The sequence below is a fragment of the Anguilla rostrata genome, chromosome 13, assembly GCF_018555375.3.
Source record: "Anguilla rostrata isolate EN2019 chromosome 13, ASM1855537v3, whole genome shotgun sequence".
In the NCBI taxonomy this organism is placed as follows: domain Eukaryota; kingdom Metazoa; phylum Chordata; class Actinopteri; order Anguilliformes; family Anguillidae; genus Anguilla; species Anguilla rostrata.
Window position 1 is genome coordinate 5,369,102 of NC_057945.1, and position 19,345 is coordinate 5,388,446.

Genomic DNA, 19,345 nt, shown 5'->3' on the forward strand with positions numbered 1-19,345 from the left:
ATTCCAAATTGTTTTTTCTCAAGAACATTTTTAAGAACAAAATAAGAATAATTTAAGAAAAGTTTTGTGACTGAGGCCCAATGTTTTCTTCACTTTCATTGGCTGGTCCTCATGTTGACAAACACCAAAAAAAGACTCAAAGGCAATCAAAAGCTTAGAATTAGGAGTAAGTACTGGCACCTTTCTCACACTGGCACCGAGGAACTGAACACACCTGACTATTCAGAAACACCTGTGAAGCCATTTGTCCCGAACATTATTGTGTCCTGAAATGGGGGGACTATGTATACAGAAAAAAGTGCTGTCGTGTAATAAAAATATGTATAAAAACACCCTTTAATAAAATCTTAGAATCTGCACTTTAACCACATGTGAGTTGTTTGATTACAAATTTAAAATTGTGGAGTACAAAGCCAAATCAAGAAAAAAAAGTATTTCTCCCAAACATTATGGAGGTTACTATATATATATATATCTTCGCCAGATATGTAGACGTTCCTTTTATTATATTATAGTTACGTCTACATATCTGGCGAAGACAAACGCCCACACACTCAATCAACTCAATCCAAAAGTAGTGCACGTGTGGCACTTAAAATGCATTATGGGTAGAGAGCTGTACTTACGCCATAGAAATCACCATGAAATCGAGCCAGTTCCATGGATCCCTTAGGAACGTAAACCCGTCTATACAGAACCCTCGAGCAACTATTTTTGTTAGCGATTCAAAGGTATAAATACCAGTGAAGGTGTACCTAGAAGGAAAAACCACAGTGAGGATCAGACGTCGTTTTAAGACGGACAGCTATCAGAACAGTTCGCCATCCCATCATGCAGTGGTGCAGTAGCCATGCCTCTGCAAAGAAGCCGTGCTACGGACCAAGTTTACACTTATTTTTATGGCACTTTCCTTGGGGTGCAAATACTAGAATAGTTACTTAGAATAGTATTTGCAACATAGGCTTGGATTCAGTCAACTTTTATTGTAAAATTTCAAAATATTTTTTTTTCAGTAATAGTAAATGTTTGATTCATTTCAGTTGTGATGATGATAGATGATCAGAGGTCTCGTCTCCTGTCAAGACATGTTCAAACCTGTATATATTTGATAAAATAAACTACCAATAAATAAGCATTTCCCCTGTGAGACACGTGAATTATGTCAACAACAATAAGTATACCATTGAAAAACTTTAATGTTATGTTACCCAAGTGTGCTGAATTAATCAAATTTAGAAACTTTAGATTATTTCTTTATTTATTTATTTGCTGTAATCTTACATTGTAGAAATCCATGCTGAGCTTGAATGTCATTTGGTTTTAGTGTGTAAACTTGTGCATGTTCAATTTTACTACTATGACAAGTAGGTGGACAATTTACAGTGGTTAAATTAAACAAACAAGACATTTTTCTGACCTTTTTGCCAAATATTACATTTGATGTTAGTTATGACCAAAAAATCACATGAATGATGTGTAAGAGTATTTAATACTACTTTACATGTGCTTCTCAACTTAGCCATGAGATACCACCACAGTCTAATTCCCTTTCTTACAGAAAATATGTTAAGATGATGCATGAAGTACTACCTTCTAAAAAAAAAAAAAAACACAATATATGATTTTAAGAAGCCTAACAGAAAACTCACTCATCTGCTTTTCTTTTTACTTTTTTCTGTCCTTTACTTTTTTCAGGCCCCATACAGCATCACTGATAAACATAGTTTTCATTTCTTTCTGCATTTTAATAGAAACAAAATAGAATATGTCTACAGTCTGTCTAACATTTTAATGTTACAAGCTTACCAACTGTTACTTCAGAGACACCATAGAAACGAGCAGTGTATCATGGAATGTAATTTTGAAATGCGGGATACTGAAGTATAAAACTCTTACAAATAAATATATAAGTATACTTATAGGACTGCCATTCATAAAAACAATAACCTGTCCATGAACTAGTTCCAGATTACAGCCAAGGTATCAGCCAGGCTTTTGAATAATATCCAGCTTCTGCCTTGCACTTTGGTATCCTTCATGAAAACTGCAGGTTGGGGTTTGTTTTGCGGCTATGCCTTGTGATCTCTGGCTGTGTTTGACATGGGACTGAAAGGGTTAAGCTCAACAAAAATTGCCAAAAAACATACGCCATTATGTCAACTGTCGTCTTGGAGCTACATATGGGCCAAATAATCATTTGAAATAAAACATTACCAAAATGCACAAAAATATTAATCTAATAAGACTTTCATCATGACAGCTATTGGTGAAATCACATATTTATTTTAAAATTGTCAGCAAGCAGTGGAAACTGAACTTGTGAACTGTACCTGAACTTTGTATAATGGCTCAGTAAAAAAAGACTATTTGTAGTACCACGTTGTTGTTCAAGCCTGACCACTGCCATAAAAAAACTGTAGACTTACCAAATACTTAGTTCTGTATTTTTAACATAGAATGTGCTACCAAAGAGAACATCCTGTCTTTAGGAGCTGAATATCTGGTCAATATATAGAATCTGTTTCTGCTATCAGTAAAAAAGGTCCAAAAGGCATTACTGCTGAGGTTTGATTTATAAAGCTCATAGAACATTTTGGTCTAGACACATGGCAATTTATATCCATCCAGCTATCTAGAGTTGACTTAAGCACCTCCCAAGGTCGTTTTGGTTATTATATGAAAGTTAAGTACAAATGTTGATTGAATCCAGGTCATAGTATTTCTGTTTACCCTGAGGCTAAACAAAGAGAAGCATGCCGTGAAATTAAAGTGCATACTTACTCTACTTGTTTCGACCATTCAGGAGGATTGCTAAAAGTCATGAATACACAGTTGGTCAAAATTGTACACATTATGATCATGCTGAAGACTGTGCAGAAAAAGTAAGTTAAGGAAAATTCTGGATAGCAACAATGAGAAAAATACATACATTCACATATAATGCTGAGTCTCTTTCCAAAGAAAAGAGAAAACTGCATTTCAAAACTTTAATGCCCGATAGAGCTGAAGAAAAGGTAAGCATATTATGTTCCTCTCAAGCAAAATTTGGAGCACAGGAGCTTTTGATTTATGAGGCTGGGGTATAAATGATCGGTAAGTTAACTCTTATGTGTTCTTTCTGTGTTTTCGATTCCCTTCGGAAAACGTTAATTCTGAAGCGTGACAGTTCATTTGCACATGATCCTACAGAAAAGAAAGCCAGACTGCATAGTCCAGCAATGATTTCCCTGTGTTGTGTTTTCTTGTTGAACTGCTCCATGAACCCATTGATATTTGCTATGAAACCCTGAACTGAGAGAGGGCGTGTGCGGCTGCCACAAGCCGTTGTGATTAGGAAGGCCGTCGTTGCTCGGGACAACAGAAGCACAGAAACGAGCGGTTCTCAAAGCTCCCAAGCATCATGCAGCAGATGGCATCCCATACCAAAAAGAAACATAAACGAAACAACTTCCAAAACGTATCATGGAGACAAAGATACACACAGGAAGAATGTATTAGCGGTGCATGAGAAAGTACTTAGCACACGGAAATGTAAACATTTGGAACATAGTTTTTGGTATGGGATGCGTAAACCCATACTTAAAAAGGCACATATCTTAAAAGTTTGGCAATTCAGTCAACATCAGCACAGAAAGCTCCATTTGAAAGGATATGAATGTATCAAAATTTTAATAGCTATTCGTCTAAATAGATTAAAGGGGCTAATGATGTACAAGGAAGGCGTGGCACTAAAACGGAAGATTGTCTTCCCTTTGTTTAGCACTATAAATGTCTGTGGAGAGAGAAAGAGAGAAAAAGAGAGAGAAGAATGTCAAACAGGAGTAAAACAAGGAAAACCATGCAATCCAATGTTAAACAGGAGTAACACAAGGTAAATCACATACTATAATGTAAAACAACAGTAACACAAGGTAAATCACATACTATAATGTAAAACAACAGTAACACAAGGTAAATCACATACTATAATGTAAAACAACAGTAACACAAGGTAAATCACACACTATAATGTAAACAACAGTAACACAACATCACACACTTCGATGTCAAACAGCAGTAACACAGGGTAAAGCACACACTCCAATGTTAAACAGCAATAACACAAGGTACATTACACACTTCGATGTCAAACAGCAGTAATACAGGGTAAAGCACACACTCCAATGTAAAACAGCAGTAACACAAGGTAAATCACACACTCCAATGTAAAACAGCAGTAACACAGGGTAAATCACACGCTCCAATGTTAAACAGCAGTAACACAAGGTAAAGTACACACTCCAATTTATATGCAGAGACATAAGGGTAATGCATTCTACAATGTTCTTGTTGGAAAGATATGTGTTGGAGAGATGTGTAACACTTAGAAGCATTTTATGCATGTTTGAGAGATATGTAACACTCAGAAGCATTTTATGTGTGTTTGAGAGATATGTAACACACATGAGTATTTTATGAATGTTGGAGAGATATGTAACATGCAGTTGCTACACCACACAAGTGAGACCAGCGTTATCAAAATCGTAACCAAGTGCAGAGCTTCCCTGTACTTCTTCTGCACCAACTCTAGTTCTGGATTTATATTTTCTTAGTTTCATTTAAAAACGGTCAAGGTTAATTTTCATCTTTACATGCCAAACTTTACAATCTGTATGGCAACTTATTATTTTGGTCATTACTTGTTCTGCTTCTCCTATTTTCCACCATTCCCAGAGGGAAGAACCGTACCGTTTTTTTCAATTTGGCATACTAAATAGAAATTAGTATACAGAAAGCATTTAACAATCCAATAAAATGATTATTGTATTATTCTAAAATGCAAAGAACATGACTGCATCCTTAGCACAACTTAAATTCACATCATCTTAATCAGAAACACATGTAGTTGTATTATTTTATAGGAACCCAATAAAATATGGGAAACACTTAAGAGTTCTAATGAACAACAAATGCTCAGATTGAGCACAACATGTGGTAGCATTTGAAACATCATTTCAATCCAAAAATGTAGAGGAAAATGTGTATTTATTCTGAAAGAATTGTATTGACATTTCGTGTGCTCCTACCTCACTATAGTTATTGCTTCATAAAAAAAATAAAAATAATGAGGCTACTATATTATTTTAGTGCTTCCGACAATGACTTGATATCATTATGTTTTGCTGAGGGGAAACACATTTTGAGTTGCTAATTGCAACTCACGCCATTTTGGGGCTCATGAGAGGTGACTACCTCGCGATTTCATGTTCAAGTGTGCGTGGATGTCTGACACTCGATCTTCCCCTTTCCTACTCTGGGACGAGCACACCGGATGACTTACATATTTAATATATATTTAATGTCACATTATCTTGCTTTATAAATATGAGGACCCGATCTGCCAAAATAAATAAACACAAAAAGAATACTGTCTCAATAAATAAATAAATAAAAGTATTTGCAAATAAATATAAAAATACATGTAATCCGATTAATCAATGTGTCCCAAAATAAACGAACAGCAAGGAAAGCTGTGTCTGAGACCCACAGCAGGGGCTCCAAACCTGGTCCTGGGGAGCCACAGGGCCAGCTAGTGTTCCTCCTTACTGTAAATGGTTCATTTGAAGCAGCTGATTACACCCTGGTTTCACAGTCCCAAATCGACTGGCGATTTTAGTGTGGGGGAAAAAAAAAACAGGAGACCCAAAGTTGTAGACCCCTGCAGTAGCATACGAGAACATCATCTGGAAAAACACCCCTTTGTGCACAATGTTAAGCGTAAAAAACAGTGTGTCATTCTTCTCGTGTCGTCATGCGTCATTATTATAAATGACGGGTCCGTTCGTCAATCAGACGTGACCTGGCAGCTGTAATGTTACATTTCACGGAGACCGCAGGCGTCAAAAAAAGAGGGCCACAGTGTCTGCACGTGTTTGGGGGTGTTCTCAGGCCCAGTGGTTCACTTAAGACGTTCGTTGTCTGTGAAATCCACACACCTTGTGCTCAAGATTAATTGGCAGCCAAATGAAAAGGAAAATACTCGCAGACACTGCACCCCTAACCCCCCCGTCCCCCCCCTTGGGACTCAGTTCGACACCCCTGCCATAGACCAATGAGGATACGGAACTGAGCTTCTGATATAAAGACGGAATAATTCCTCGCCATTACAGGCATAAGACAGGCCTCTTCAGCCAAGCTGTGTTTTCAGGATTTATAGACTGAGGCACAACCAGGGAGAGAACATGGAGCCCACTCCCTATTTCGTAGAGTTCACAGCCCGAAGACCTGGATTCAGTCAACACAGTCCGCTACAATCTCCCGTGCTGACACTGTGAATCTGGGAAAATGGAACAGTAGGGTGCAGCCTGTCAGTCTTCAGAAAAAAATCTAATGAAATATTGACAACAACGCGTACATGCCCACAGACCTCAGTTTCCATTCAGGCTCCCTGATGATGCCGCAGAGAAGGTCAAAGGTCAAAGTAGCACAACCCTCTCAAGTCTTTACTGGCACGCGGGCTGACCAATATGCGCTTGCCCTTAAAAGCGGAGATTTGCTGACACAGCATCAAGAACAGCTGTAGGGTGTGGCTGAGGATTTTTACCTACACAGTGCATTCATATTCTTCATTTTTCTTTGTGTTTGCAAATTAAAATATATTTAAATAGAATTCTTTCTGCTCCTAAATAAGTAACTTTCTACAATGTCAAAATGAAATAAAGTATATAGATGTTTTAAGAATTACATAAAAAATTTACCAGATAAAATGACTTATTTGACAAGAATTCACACTTAGGTTGATTAACAACCTAAATTTGGCCAAATTTTTCTGGAGAGATCACACTAAATACATGAACAACATTCATCTATGTTGACTTCAAATCCACTTGTGCAATAGCTACCCGGTGAGGTCTCTCAACTGAACCAACCAATCATATCTGTCATGCTGTTATGAAGGCCAATGTACTGCCTTTTGGTAAATGGTAAATGGTAAATGGACTGCATTTATATAGCGCTTTTATCCAAAGCGCTTTACAATTGATGCCTCTCATTCACCTGAGCAGTTAGGGGTTAGGGGTTAGGTGTCTTGCTCAAGGACACTTCGACATGCCCAGGGCGGGGTTCGAACCGGCAACCCTTCGACTGCCAGACAATCGGTCTTACCTCCTGAGCTATGTCGCCTTAAATTTTGAAATTTAAGATGAAGCTGTTAGGCGGCAACAAAAAAAAAAAAAGCTTTGGGAAGGATTTGAACTTCCCTAAAAGCACCATTCTGTCCATTGTAACAAAGTTGAAAAAATATGGCACAACCCCCGAGATTAGCAAGAATCAGGCAAATGTCATTTTACAAGGAGCGACGCAGAACGAATCGACGGCATCTTCTGTTGCCTCTTCTCTGTGAGCGAGCGCATCCGGTGGAAATGAAATGAAACCGAAGGAGACGTCTGGTCTCTCTCTGAAATGGATCTCTCCTCTCGCCTCAACTCACTTCTTCATCTTGAGCCTCTTCCAGGAAATCTACTGCAAAGTCTGTCCCATTGATCAGTAAATCTGCCGACTCTGCACTTCCTGGGCAACAACGCGGGCAGGCAAGAGCCTCTTTAGATCCCCCTAGAGCTCAGAGCCAGGCGATGGAGCAAGGGGTGGGGGTATAAGATGGAGCGAGGGGTGGGGGTATAAGATGGAGTGAGGGACGGGGTATAAGACGGAGTGAGGGGTGGGGTATAAGATGGAGCGAGGGGTGGGGGTATAAGATGGAGCGAGGGGTGGGAGTATAAGATGGAGTGAGGGGTGGGGGTATAAGATGGAGCGAGGGGTGTGGGTATAAGATGGAGCGAGGGATGGGGGTATAAGATGGAGCGAGGGTGGGGGTATAAGATGGAGCGAGGGATGGGGGTATAAGATGGAGTGAGGGATGGGGGTATAAGATGGAGCGAGGGATGGGGTATAAGATGGAGCGAGGGTGGGGGTATAAGATGGAGCGAGGGTGGGGGTATAAGATGGAGCGAGGGGTGGGGTATAAGATGGAGCGAGGGATGGGGATATAAGATGGAGCGAGGGTGGGGGTATAAGATGGAGCGAGGGGTGGGGGTATAAGATGGAGCGAGGGGTGGGGGTATGGGATGGAGCGAGGGATGGGGGTATAAGATGGAGTGAGGGGTGGGGGTATAAGATGGAGCGAGGGGTGGGGGTATAAGATGGAGCGAGGGATGGGGGTATAAGATGGAGCGAGGTGGGAAGGGAGAGCCTGAGGGGGCAGTGTTGACTAGCAGCACGAGGAGCTCCAAGAGGCCGTTATGACAGGCTGCAGACTCACTGCCACCAGAGACAGGCGGCAGAGAAACAGCGCTGGAGTCAAACTCAGACCCAAAGGGAGAGAGAATACCTGCCTCATCCACTACACCCTGTCCTGAGCCCAAATACACACACACTAAACCCTGTCCTCATTACAAATACACAAACACTACACCCTGTCCTGACCCCAAATACATACATTACACCCTGTCCTGTCCCCAAAATACACACACACTACACCCTGTCCTGAGCCCAAATACACATACACTACACCCTGTCCTGAGCCCAAATACACACACACTACACCCTGTCCTCATTACAAATACACAAACACTACACCCTGTCCTGACCCCAAATACTCATACACTACACCCTGTCCTGACCCCAAATACTCATACACTACACCCTGTCCTGACCCCAAATACTCATACACTACACCCTGTCCTGTCCCCAAAATACACATACACTACACCCTGTCCTGACCCCAAATACACATACACTAAACCCACACCCACTCAAATGCACACATGTACATGCACACATGCATACACAGAGTTATATATACAGTTACATATACTCATATGCATACACCTTCATAAATACATACACCTATACACACAGAGATGAACAGAATTAAATAGAATATCCATACACACACACACACAAACACACACACACATATACAGAACCAAATACGCATTTATATAAGCCTGCACAATTAAATTAATTCAACTAAATGCACAAACATTCACTTAAATGCACTCAGACTCATGAATACACACACACACACACGCACACACCCACACACACGCGTGCACACACACTGAGGAAAGGCCCTAAGGTTGAGGTGAATTCCCCCTCCTCCATTGTAAAGTTTGAAGATAGACTTCAAAGGCACAATATAGATACTATCTATTCTTCTTCTTCTTCTTATTATTATTATTATTATTAGCAGTAGTTGTAGTAGCAGCAGTAGCAGTAGTAAAAGTAGCAGTAGCAGTAGTAGTACAAACCAGGTAAAACAGTAAAAAAAAAGAAATTCAGACATTCATGTACATACAAAATTTGGGCGATGTGAAAATGAAATCCCATGTGTCTGTTGTGCAGATACCCTCAAACACGTTTTGATTGTTTATATTTTACATAGTGATGCCCTTTTAAACATTGTGCTTGTGATTTGGTCATGCACGCTTGTTTTGAGTGAAGCACAAGTAACGCGTTCTCGTGCGAAGCCTGCCAGGAGAATCGCTGCATTAATCTCAAAGGGTGGGGCAGCTTCCTAAAAGCACCCGAAAAATAAAACTAGGACGTTTTCCATGAAATATTTATGAGAACGAAGGCACCGCGAGGAAGCGAAATTCATCCTTGTCGTCCTCCTGAGCGCTGCTTGTGCAGTGACCCTCGGGCAGCGTCAGGGGTACTCTCCCGCGTTCAGGACATCCCCGGGTGGGGACGGGCGAGGAAGAGTGTGGTACAGAAGGAAGCCTGCAGGTAGGCTGAAGGTGACAAATGAGCCTCAAACTTTGACTGACTCCTGTGTCAGGAGCCGTTCATGTCTCAGATAACATTTGGCCTATTATTACAGAAAAACAATCTTTTTTCATACCCAAACAGAATTTCTTAGCAAAATTTAATTGGCAATGCATTGTGGGAAAATGTACTCTATGGAAGAGTGTTGGATTCTTTGCCCCCCCCCAAAGAGATTAATGTCACTAGATAACAGTCACTTCATTATTTTGTCAAAATCGTTTTAAAACACTGGGTAAAAAATGTACCTCTCCTTTCAGAAGATATTTTCTGCACTGTGTTGTACTAATAACAATAATATTTTCTTCAAGATGTGAGAATACAAGAGAAAGCACTGATAGGGAATTACTGATGTCCTAACCAAACACACTGACAGTAGACATAAAAATTATTTCAAATCTTGCAAGAGCCTGGGTGTGTGTGGAAACCAACGGAACATTAGAATATCTATGGTTATCTAGTGCAAGAAGGGCAGAGCTTTAAAAATGACTCCACTGCTTAGCAAAGCTATATGATACCATGACGATGCACGAACCATAGCAAGAAAAAATGCTGGCATAGCTATCCTTAATTTAAATCAATGTACCACTCTCGGAGAAAAGAAAGTAATAAAATAAAGCGATAGAATATCGTCTTATCGAAACTGGTCGGTCAAATTTCACGTCCGACACAAATCTACGTAAAAATATGTGAGATATACAAACATGCTTTTTTTGCCAATTAGGTACGTTCCCGTGTGAGAAATAAGGTGGGCAGAGACGGCCCTCCTCTTCAGACTCGGCCCGCGTTTGTGGGACGGCCCGAGTCGCTTCGCTTAGCTGAGAAGGGATCCATTTTCCTTCGGTTGCACAAAATGTCCCGGGCCGGGCCGTGCCCCCATCCCCCACTGCCCCGAACGGGGAGGATGCTGTGTCATCAGAGAAGGCTCCTCAGACAGTACATTAAAGCATGGCTCCACTCCTGAAACGTGGCTCCTCTCCAGCGCATTGTGCTGCAGAGCCAGAAAAATGCGATAAAAAAAAAAAGGAAAAAAAAGAAAGAAAGCCCGACCGAAGGGAGGAGCCGTTTCCCCAACGTGGGCACGCCCACCAGCCACACCCCATTCCTAAAAAAAAAATAAAATAAAAAGAAGCACCCCTATGATGCGGTCGTCGCTAACGTTTCTCCACCCGCTTCTTGTCGCGGTGGAATACTGCGTAGCCAATGGGGGGCCTGACTGTGATTCGGCGATTTACTCAACCAGGGTCTGGACTCCCAGGTGTTCAGGTCAGCCAGGAACAGGCTAAAAAAAGAAAAAGGATACGCCAGAACCTCCGAACCGGCGAGGATACGGGCTCCCGCGCGTGCTGGAGGACGCTGCGCACGGAGAGCTAGCGGGGGGGCGGAGCTGGCAGGGGGGTGGGGGGGACGGAGGAACCCGATACAGGCAAGGTGACAGACTTGGCTCCAGAACCGCCCGGAGCAAACTGGGTCCTTTGGCAGCTGGGGATCAATGGGGGGTGGCAGAACCCGTCCCAGGCAACCCCCCCCCCCCCCCTCCCCAACTGCGCCAACCCGACAGGCCGGCCGTTTGTAAACCACTCAGAGCGGGAAAACGAGGAACGGGAAATGAATGACTCCCCCTCCCCCCCCGTTATCCCCCCCCCCCCCCCCCCCCCCGAGGATGCTTCCTGACCACGCCCCTACATCCATCCGCACTGATCATAGCACAGTCAACCTGCTGCAGGATTAACATACTGTCCAGTAAGAGAAGCATGCTAATGTGGGAGCCATATGCATATGCGAACACACACACACACACACACACACACACACACACACAGACACACACTCGCGCACACACACACACACATGCTCACACACCCTCACACACACACACACACACACACACACATACACACACATGCTCATACATTCACACACACACACACACACATGCTCACACATACACACATGCTCACACATGGTCACACACACAAACACAAACACATGCACACACACTCACAAAACGCACTCTGGCACAGAAAGCTCCTGATGCCTTGCACTGTGCAATGCAGCTTTTTCAAGCTTTAATTGTTCCAGACAGTTAAAAATGCTCAGGCAGTTTCACCACCCGCCCCCGCCCGTCCCAGAGGGGGATATGAGAATTGCAACGCTGCATTCTAGCTACCCCACCCCCCCCAATGCATGACTGCCATAATCAAGTTTCACTGCTGCTGCAAGCTCACACAAAGGGGAAGGAGTGGCCCACAGAAGAAGCGAGGGGTACGACAAAAAGACTCGAGAGCACGGGCTGAAATAAAAATACAAAAATAAAGGAGGAGAGGATTATTCTGACGGAGAGGGAATCGGGAGAGTGGGAGATGGAAAGAGAGCGGGAGAAAGATGGACGCTGTCACAGTCCTGACAGAGGAAAGGGATGCAGAACAAAAGGCCCGCCCAGGTCACATGTCTATGCGTGCGTGGGTTCCCCTCCAGGGCCCTTTCACCAACCAATCCCCTGCGCCACACTTTCCTTTGAAAAACTAGCCCGTAATATGTCCACACAATCATGGGTCGGTTTGCTCATACACACATGAATTTTCACATTCATAACACACATGCACTCTCACATACGCATTCATACACACACAGACGCACACACCTGCACGTGTATACACTCACTTATATTCGTATGCATGCACTCACACTCACACACACAAAAACACAGAGACACAAAGTTTCCTCTGTCAGGCAGTAAAATACATCTCAAAAAAAAGTTTTTAACGTGCAAAAATTTCAAATGTAAAAAAAGTTACTCAACGCATAAAAATCACTGTCTATAAGCCGTTAATTAAAACTTGCAAAATCGAGGCCTGCCTTTAAAAGTACTGATATCAAATGAAGCCATGTCACAACAAACTATCTTGTCTATCTTAGCTCACACAAACGAAGCTATATTCCAAAGCAATGCTACATGTTTCCTAAATTATTTCACGTAACTTGTCATTTATTGCCAATAATATCATGCTTGCTATAGCCTATAACTGCAAATAAAATCTATAGCTACTGTATGTTCATTGTTTATGTTTATTATGCTGACATCATGTTTTTTTCTTTTCAACCTGTGCTTGATACACGATGCCCTGCACTCTCCCTACTTTACAACGCCCTTGTCCTCTCCACTACTCAAATGCCAGGCAGCGTGCGTACATATGTTTGGAGGGAGGGGCTTTGGAGGAAGAGCTGGGTGGAACATTTGTTCCTCAAAATCTGGCCTCAATCTCTTGCTTGTTTCTCCAAACTTACATACTGAAGAAGGCAGCTAGTTAGCCGCCCAGTCTGTCATTTGTTCCATATGGCAGTGGTCGCTAGCTAGCTACATTTCAGTAACATTAATTTCATTCTTCATTTTAACTGAACTGAGAAGTTAGCAAACTAGCTAGCCATGAAGCCATTTTGCGTGTTCAATATATGCTTGCAAAGACTATGCCAATTGAACCAATAAATAATTTGTAAACGTTTCAACTTATAGGTTAAACATGTTTTCCATATATCTCTTATGTTAATACTGTATTACTAGCCCAGCTGAGCTGACTGTTCATTTTTGCTTGCAACCCTTAATTCCTTTTGCTGCTTTCAATTAAGTAAACGATGAGGCACACCTGTCAATGAACATACATTTTACTGCTGCCTTTCATAAAGAAATGTCTTAAACATCAGCAGATGAGCCCCCTAAATCATCAGGTATCAGCATCAAGAGATTCTCTGTAGCAAATGTATCTGTGCCCGCAAAGGCAAGGATTCTATTATCCCTTAACTCTCCCTGACTTACAAATAAATACAAATTAAATGTTTTTTTTCTTCACAAACACAGTTTGGCCAATTAATACTGGTGATTACTTAACTCACCAAACAGTTTTTTGAAGAAAAAAAGACTTGACAAATGTTGACTGAATCCTGGTTTATCTCTTCAGACACTCATAATTAGATTTCTTATCCTTTTTTTGTTGCAACACACTAAATTGGGTGAGAAGCGGAGGTGCAATGACGTGAAATGTGAAAACAAATGTGGTAGAAATCAGCCCAGAGAAACGTGGAGCTGCCCAGAACATTAAGGTGTCATGTTGAGTCTTTCGGTGTTCAATATCTGAGCAGCTGAGTCAGTGAATTTGTGAAAGATAGAGAGAGTGAGACAGACTGTCACATGGCAACCTTAAATGGGGAGGGGCAGTCTGTAACATGACAACCTTAATGGGGGGGGGGGGGGGCAGCCTGTCACATCACAACCTTTATGAGGGAGGGGGAGACAGTCTGTCACATGACAACCTTCATGAGGGAGGAAGGTCGGTCAGTCTGTCACATGACCTTTATGAGGGAGGGGGGGCAGTTTGTCACATGACCTTTATGAAATAGGGAGTTGGGACAGTGTCACATGACCTTCATGAGGAAAGGACGGGGAAGTCTGTCACATGACAACCTTTAGTATGAAGGAGGTGAAAGACTGCCAGCTTGAAGACAAAAGGTTGAGTGGCATGAAATGACATGTTTGATGGCCCTTGTGTTAATGTTGAGCAGTCCTCATCCTGTAGCCACATTAATGTTGCCATTTATAACAGGCATTCAATCAAAGACTCAAGCCTGCAATGTAGGCTACTACAACACGGGCCAAATCTAACTTCTAAAAATTAGCACACAGTAACCCTGTTTCTAACAATTTTCTGTTAAAGGCAAAAAGCATGTTCTTTCCGTGATGGACAAAACTGATAAAATGCAACAGTCTATCAATGCGCACTGATTTGTTAACTTCAAGCACTTGTTACTGTCACTACATTTACACATTATTTCAATCATTTTCCACTGCTGTGCATGAGATCTACTGGTTAATCCAATAAACTAATTTGTTTTAAACATTCTGTGAATTCTGCCTCTTTTTCAGCTTTGCTGTGACTGCTCTGTGACTTTAGACAATACTTTTCTTCTGTGACAAACACCCAGGCTTAATTATTGTGTGGATGCTTAATGTGTACCGTTTCATTATTTCTTGGCATTTTTGTACGTTGAAAATTAGTTTTTTGTTGAGATATCACATAGAGTGCCCTCAATTTTTGCGAAAAATACACATTTTTTTCTTAATTTGGCTCTGTACTCCACAATTTTACATTTGTGATCAAACAATTCACATGTGCGTAAGTGCATATTCTCAGCTTTTCATTCTGGTTTCACCATGTAGAAATTACAGTACTGTTAGTACATAGTCCCCCCATTGCAGGCCACCATAATGTTTGGGACAAATGGCTGTAATAGTGTTTCGGATTAGTCAGGTGGGTCAAATTGTGCAAGTATGACAGCTTTCAGTGTCTAGACTTTATTCTAGGCTTTTGAGTGCCTTAGGAGTCTGTTACTCATGTTTTTCAATATGAGGACCAGAGCTCTGTCAGTGAAAGTCAATGAAGCCATTATGAAGCTGAGAAAAACAGTCAAGCCAAACCTTAAGCTTGCCAAAATCAACTGTTTGAAACATCATTTACAGGAAAGAGCACTGGTGAGCTCAGTAATTGCAAAGGGTCTGGTAGGCCAAAAAAGACCTCTACAGTAAGTGTTGACCGAAGAATTCCCACCATAACGAGAGAAAAACATAAGAAAAATGCCTATCGGTGACTACTGTGCACAGAAGACTTCATGAACGAAACTACAGAGGCTACACTGGAAGATGCAAACCACTAGTTAGCTGCAAAAACAGGATGGCCAGGTTACAGTTTGCTAAGTAGTACCTAAAAGAGCCTCCATTACTTATGAAAAAAGTCTTGTGGACAGATAAGACTAAAATTCATTTGTATCAGGGTGATGGCAAGGAACTGCCCAAGATTCAAAGTAAACCATCTCACCTTTGAAACATAGTGCTATGGTTTGGGCATGTGCGACTGTCACAGGTACTAGCTCACTTGTCTTCATTGATGATACGACTGCAGACAGCAGCAGCAGAATTAATTTTGAAGTGTACAGGAACATCTTATCTTCACAAGTTCAAGCAAATGCTGCCAAACTCATTGGATGGCGCTTCATCTTATAGAAAGTCAATGATCACAAACATACTGCTAAAGCAACTTCACTGGTCAAGTCAATCACCTGATCTGGATCCAACTGAACATGAATTTCCTGAATCCTGAAGAGAAAACTTAAGGCAACTAGCCCCCAAAACAAGCAGGAGCAAAAGATGGCTACAGTACAGGTCTAGTAGAGCATCGCCAGAGAAGATACTCAGTGCCCATGAAACTTCAAGCAGTCATTGCATGCAAAGGATATGCGACAAAATAATACTATATATATATATATATATATATATATATGCTGTAATTTCTACACGGTGAAACCAAAATTTATAAAAGTACCTGTGACATTCGGTCCGTCAGAGAGGCGGATTGGTCTCGGCTGTGCTGGCTGGTGGAGAGCAGCACACCTTTAAGCACCTGGGCTGCTTACCTAACGCAACCCAGGTGCGTGTGCTCTCTCCACCAGCCAGCTCAGCTGAGACCAATCCACCTCTCAGGCGGACCGAATGCTACAGTACCCTTCAATAAAAGCTGAGAATCTGCACTTTAACCACATGGGAATTATTTAATTTCAAATCCAATACAATATGAGGCCAAATTAAGAAAAAATATGCCTTTATCCCAAACATTATGGAGGGCACTGTATATATGTGTGTGTGTGTGTGTGTGTGTATACCTCAACAGACATTAAAAATGCCTACTTAAGATCAATTAACACTTGAGATGGATTATCACTTATTGATTCAGGAGCTGACATGGATGGAACACAGAACTTCTTACTTCCTGCTTGGCATAAGTGCTGCCTTTGACACAACGGAATACCATATTCTCTTTCACACGTAAATTAAATAATAATAAAGAATAAAAACAAAATAAATAGTTAAAAAATCAGTTGGGTCTCACTGGACAGACTCTTAAATCTTATGTTTCTGATCAGTTTGTAGGGTAAATAATGGGTCATCTCGAGTGCTTGTGTGTAAGCTATGGAGTACCACAAAGATGTGTACTGGGTCTCTTCCTCTTTTCTCTGTATGTGCTACCCCTGGGAGACATTATAAGCAGACATGGAGTTAACTACCGCTGCTATTCAGATAGCTGCACAACTCTGTCAACACCCATATCCGTTAAACAAAGTTGGCCAACTTGCCTAACTAGCGACCTGTCTATGACTGAAGATAGAGACCGAAAGTACTGGATAACCCAAAATGTCCTATTATTGGATCATTATTAGCAGTAGACCCCAAGAATCCAAGAGATAGGTTCTTACATTTTTCTATAAATTTACATAGCTTCATTGTCACAGCTAATACAGTTGTTAAAAACCTTGGTGTGACTAGGGCATCACATCTCTCCTTTCAGGTCTACATAAAAAAACGTCCCAAAAGCAGTTCACCCAAAAATAAAATAAAGCAATATTTTTGCTTACTTGAAGTGCTGTCTGTCTGGATAGTTTCGCTAAGAGTCAATGAGTTTTGCAGATAACCACTAATGTTTTTTTTTTTTTCGCAGTTTAAGGCCTGATCATGCTCAATTTGATCATTTCTCATTTTTCTGTACAGGACCTTTGTGACAGTGTCTCCGTCAAAGTGCAATTCAAATAAAACTGAATTGAAATTAATACAGGAGGCACTGATATGCCCTAATGCAGCACCCTCTCTTACATACGCTATCTTCCCATGGTCTTCATTCAAAGTGAATGCTACAGTTGTGGTTTACGGGCACCTTAATTCAGTGTGTACCCAGAAACATCACAACGACTCATAAACAGGTTATAAACTGTGGTTATAAACTAATGACCTCACATGGTTCAACCCACGGCAGACTCCTCACAACCTTCCAAAACACACGCCCAACATGGCCGCATGTTCCCTCGTCAAACTGGTTTTCCTGCCCTCTACCCACAAACCCCGTGACAGGTACCTCTGGCCAAATGTGCCCCCGCTCATGTGGAGGACAGTCGGCAGTTGCTTCTGATTTGCAGTGACGACATAAGCATACATACATTGTGTTTTATACACCACTATGCAACATGGTTCATGGGGTAGGTAGGTTAAATGTAGGGCTTTTCAGGGTGTATAGAGAGAGCCACCCCCCTCTAATTCCCCCCCCCTCCGAGAGGGTCCTGCTGCTCCCATCCTTGCTGGTTAGAGGAAGAACGAGGCTGTAAAGTTCTGCTGGCTTTTGGGCTGCAGGCGGGGGCTCTGCTCTGTGGGGGTAGAGGAAAGAGGAAGGGAGAGGCGGCGTTCAGGGGCATCACTCACTTTCTCATTTAAATAGTAAGGGTCCATATCCTCCAGCGGCACCGCCACCAGGCCCTTGGGAATGTCCCCGTAGATGAAGGGCAGGCTCCGGCCAGCCTCCAGGTCGGAGTTGGGCTTGGCCTTGTTGTCCTCATCCTCGTCCCGGTGGCTGCTGTCGGACTTGGGCCGCTGCTTCTTCTTGTTCTTCTTATCCTCGGCGATGCGCTTCTCAATGTTGGCCAGAGATTCTGGGGTGAACTTCTTGAAGCTGTCAGGGCCTGGCGGTGCGATAAGGGGAGCGGCCATGTTTTCATCCTGCAGCAGCTATTCCTTTAGTTAAGTGCCATCCAGGACAGCCCAGCTTCTGAGGAGAGGAGGGGAGAGGAGAGGAGGAGAGGAAAAGAGAGGAGAGAAGAGGAGATGTTGTATTAGACAAGTTACAAACATGCCTGCTTTATGGAGCTGAATCACAGTGACGCTGTCCTCGACGAAGCCTGTTTTTATTTCCTTCATCATAATGGAATATATATTGAATCCATTACATGGATTGTAATATACAGCAAAAAATTTAAAATTTTTTAATGAATTTATAAAATGTGTTGCAAAAAATGTGAACAACAATTAAAATGGTATACGCATAGTTTGCTTTGCAGGATATGCATGCTATGTATATGATGTCTTGATCAAAATTGATTCTGTACGTGATTGCATAACATATATTGGCATATATAACATACACGGACATTCAGATATACATACATGCTGTGACAGCACTCAAGGGAACAGCTAAAGGTTCATAGACCCCACTGTCATTCCTAGCACAGCAGATATGAATCTGACTTCTTTTGATAAAGATAAAGTCCTGCACAGGTTGTACATGAGCACCATGATCGCTTTCATTGGAGAACGTTTCAGGAGAAAGACCTGAACTGAACGGATAAAGAGATTCTCCCATTCGCGCTGAGCCACAGCGGTTTCATGTATGCCTGTGGAACATTCTAGCTCCACCAGGAAAGCAGCTTCAGTGAGCAGACATGCATGAGCCAAAATGGAGGGCAAGCTGGCATTAAAGCCTTCATACGCCCACCCACGCAAAAGCACACAAACACACACGAACGCACAGAAAGGAATGTATATATGAGCATCTTAAGTGTTAATTGTAACTACCCCTGTGTGTGTATATCGATACAGTGCAGTCCATGATTTTTGTTGTTTTGGCCAGTGCTCCAGCAAATTTGGATTGAAAATGAATATGAGGTTAAGGTGACTCTC

The 19,345-nt window shown here is 42.0% G+C and overlaps 1 protein-coding gene across 7 annotated transcripts in view; it reads right to left on the reverse strand.

Moving 5' to 3' along the window:
- Positions 1 to 19,345, reverse strand: part of scn8ab (sodium channel, voltage gated, type VIII, alpha subunit b) — a 94,361-nt gene that overhangs the window by 61,726 nt on the left and 13,290 nt on the right. For 4 of the 7 annotated variants that reach the window (XM_064304367.1, XM_064304365.1, XM_064304368.1 and 1 more), the window contains exons 1-2: positions 2,782 to 3,626; positions 627 to 755 (exon numbers count right to left, since the gene is read on the reverse strand). In XM_064304367.1, the coding sequence (XP_064160437.1) occupies positions 627 to 755; positions 2,782 to 2,978 (326 nt within the window). In that variant the 5' untranslated portion in view covers positions 2,979 to 3,626. Of the gene's footprint in view, positions 1 to 626; positions 3,627 to 3,653; positions 3,773 to 18,094; positions 18,438 to 19,345 lie in introns of those variants that run through there. The other 3 variants (XM_064304371.1, XM_064304370.1, XM_064304369.1) reach the window with 3 other exon arrangements.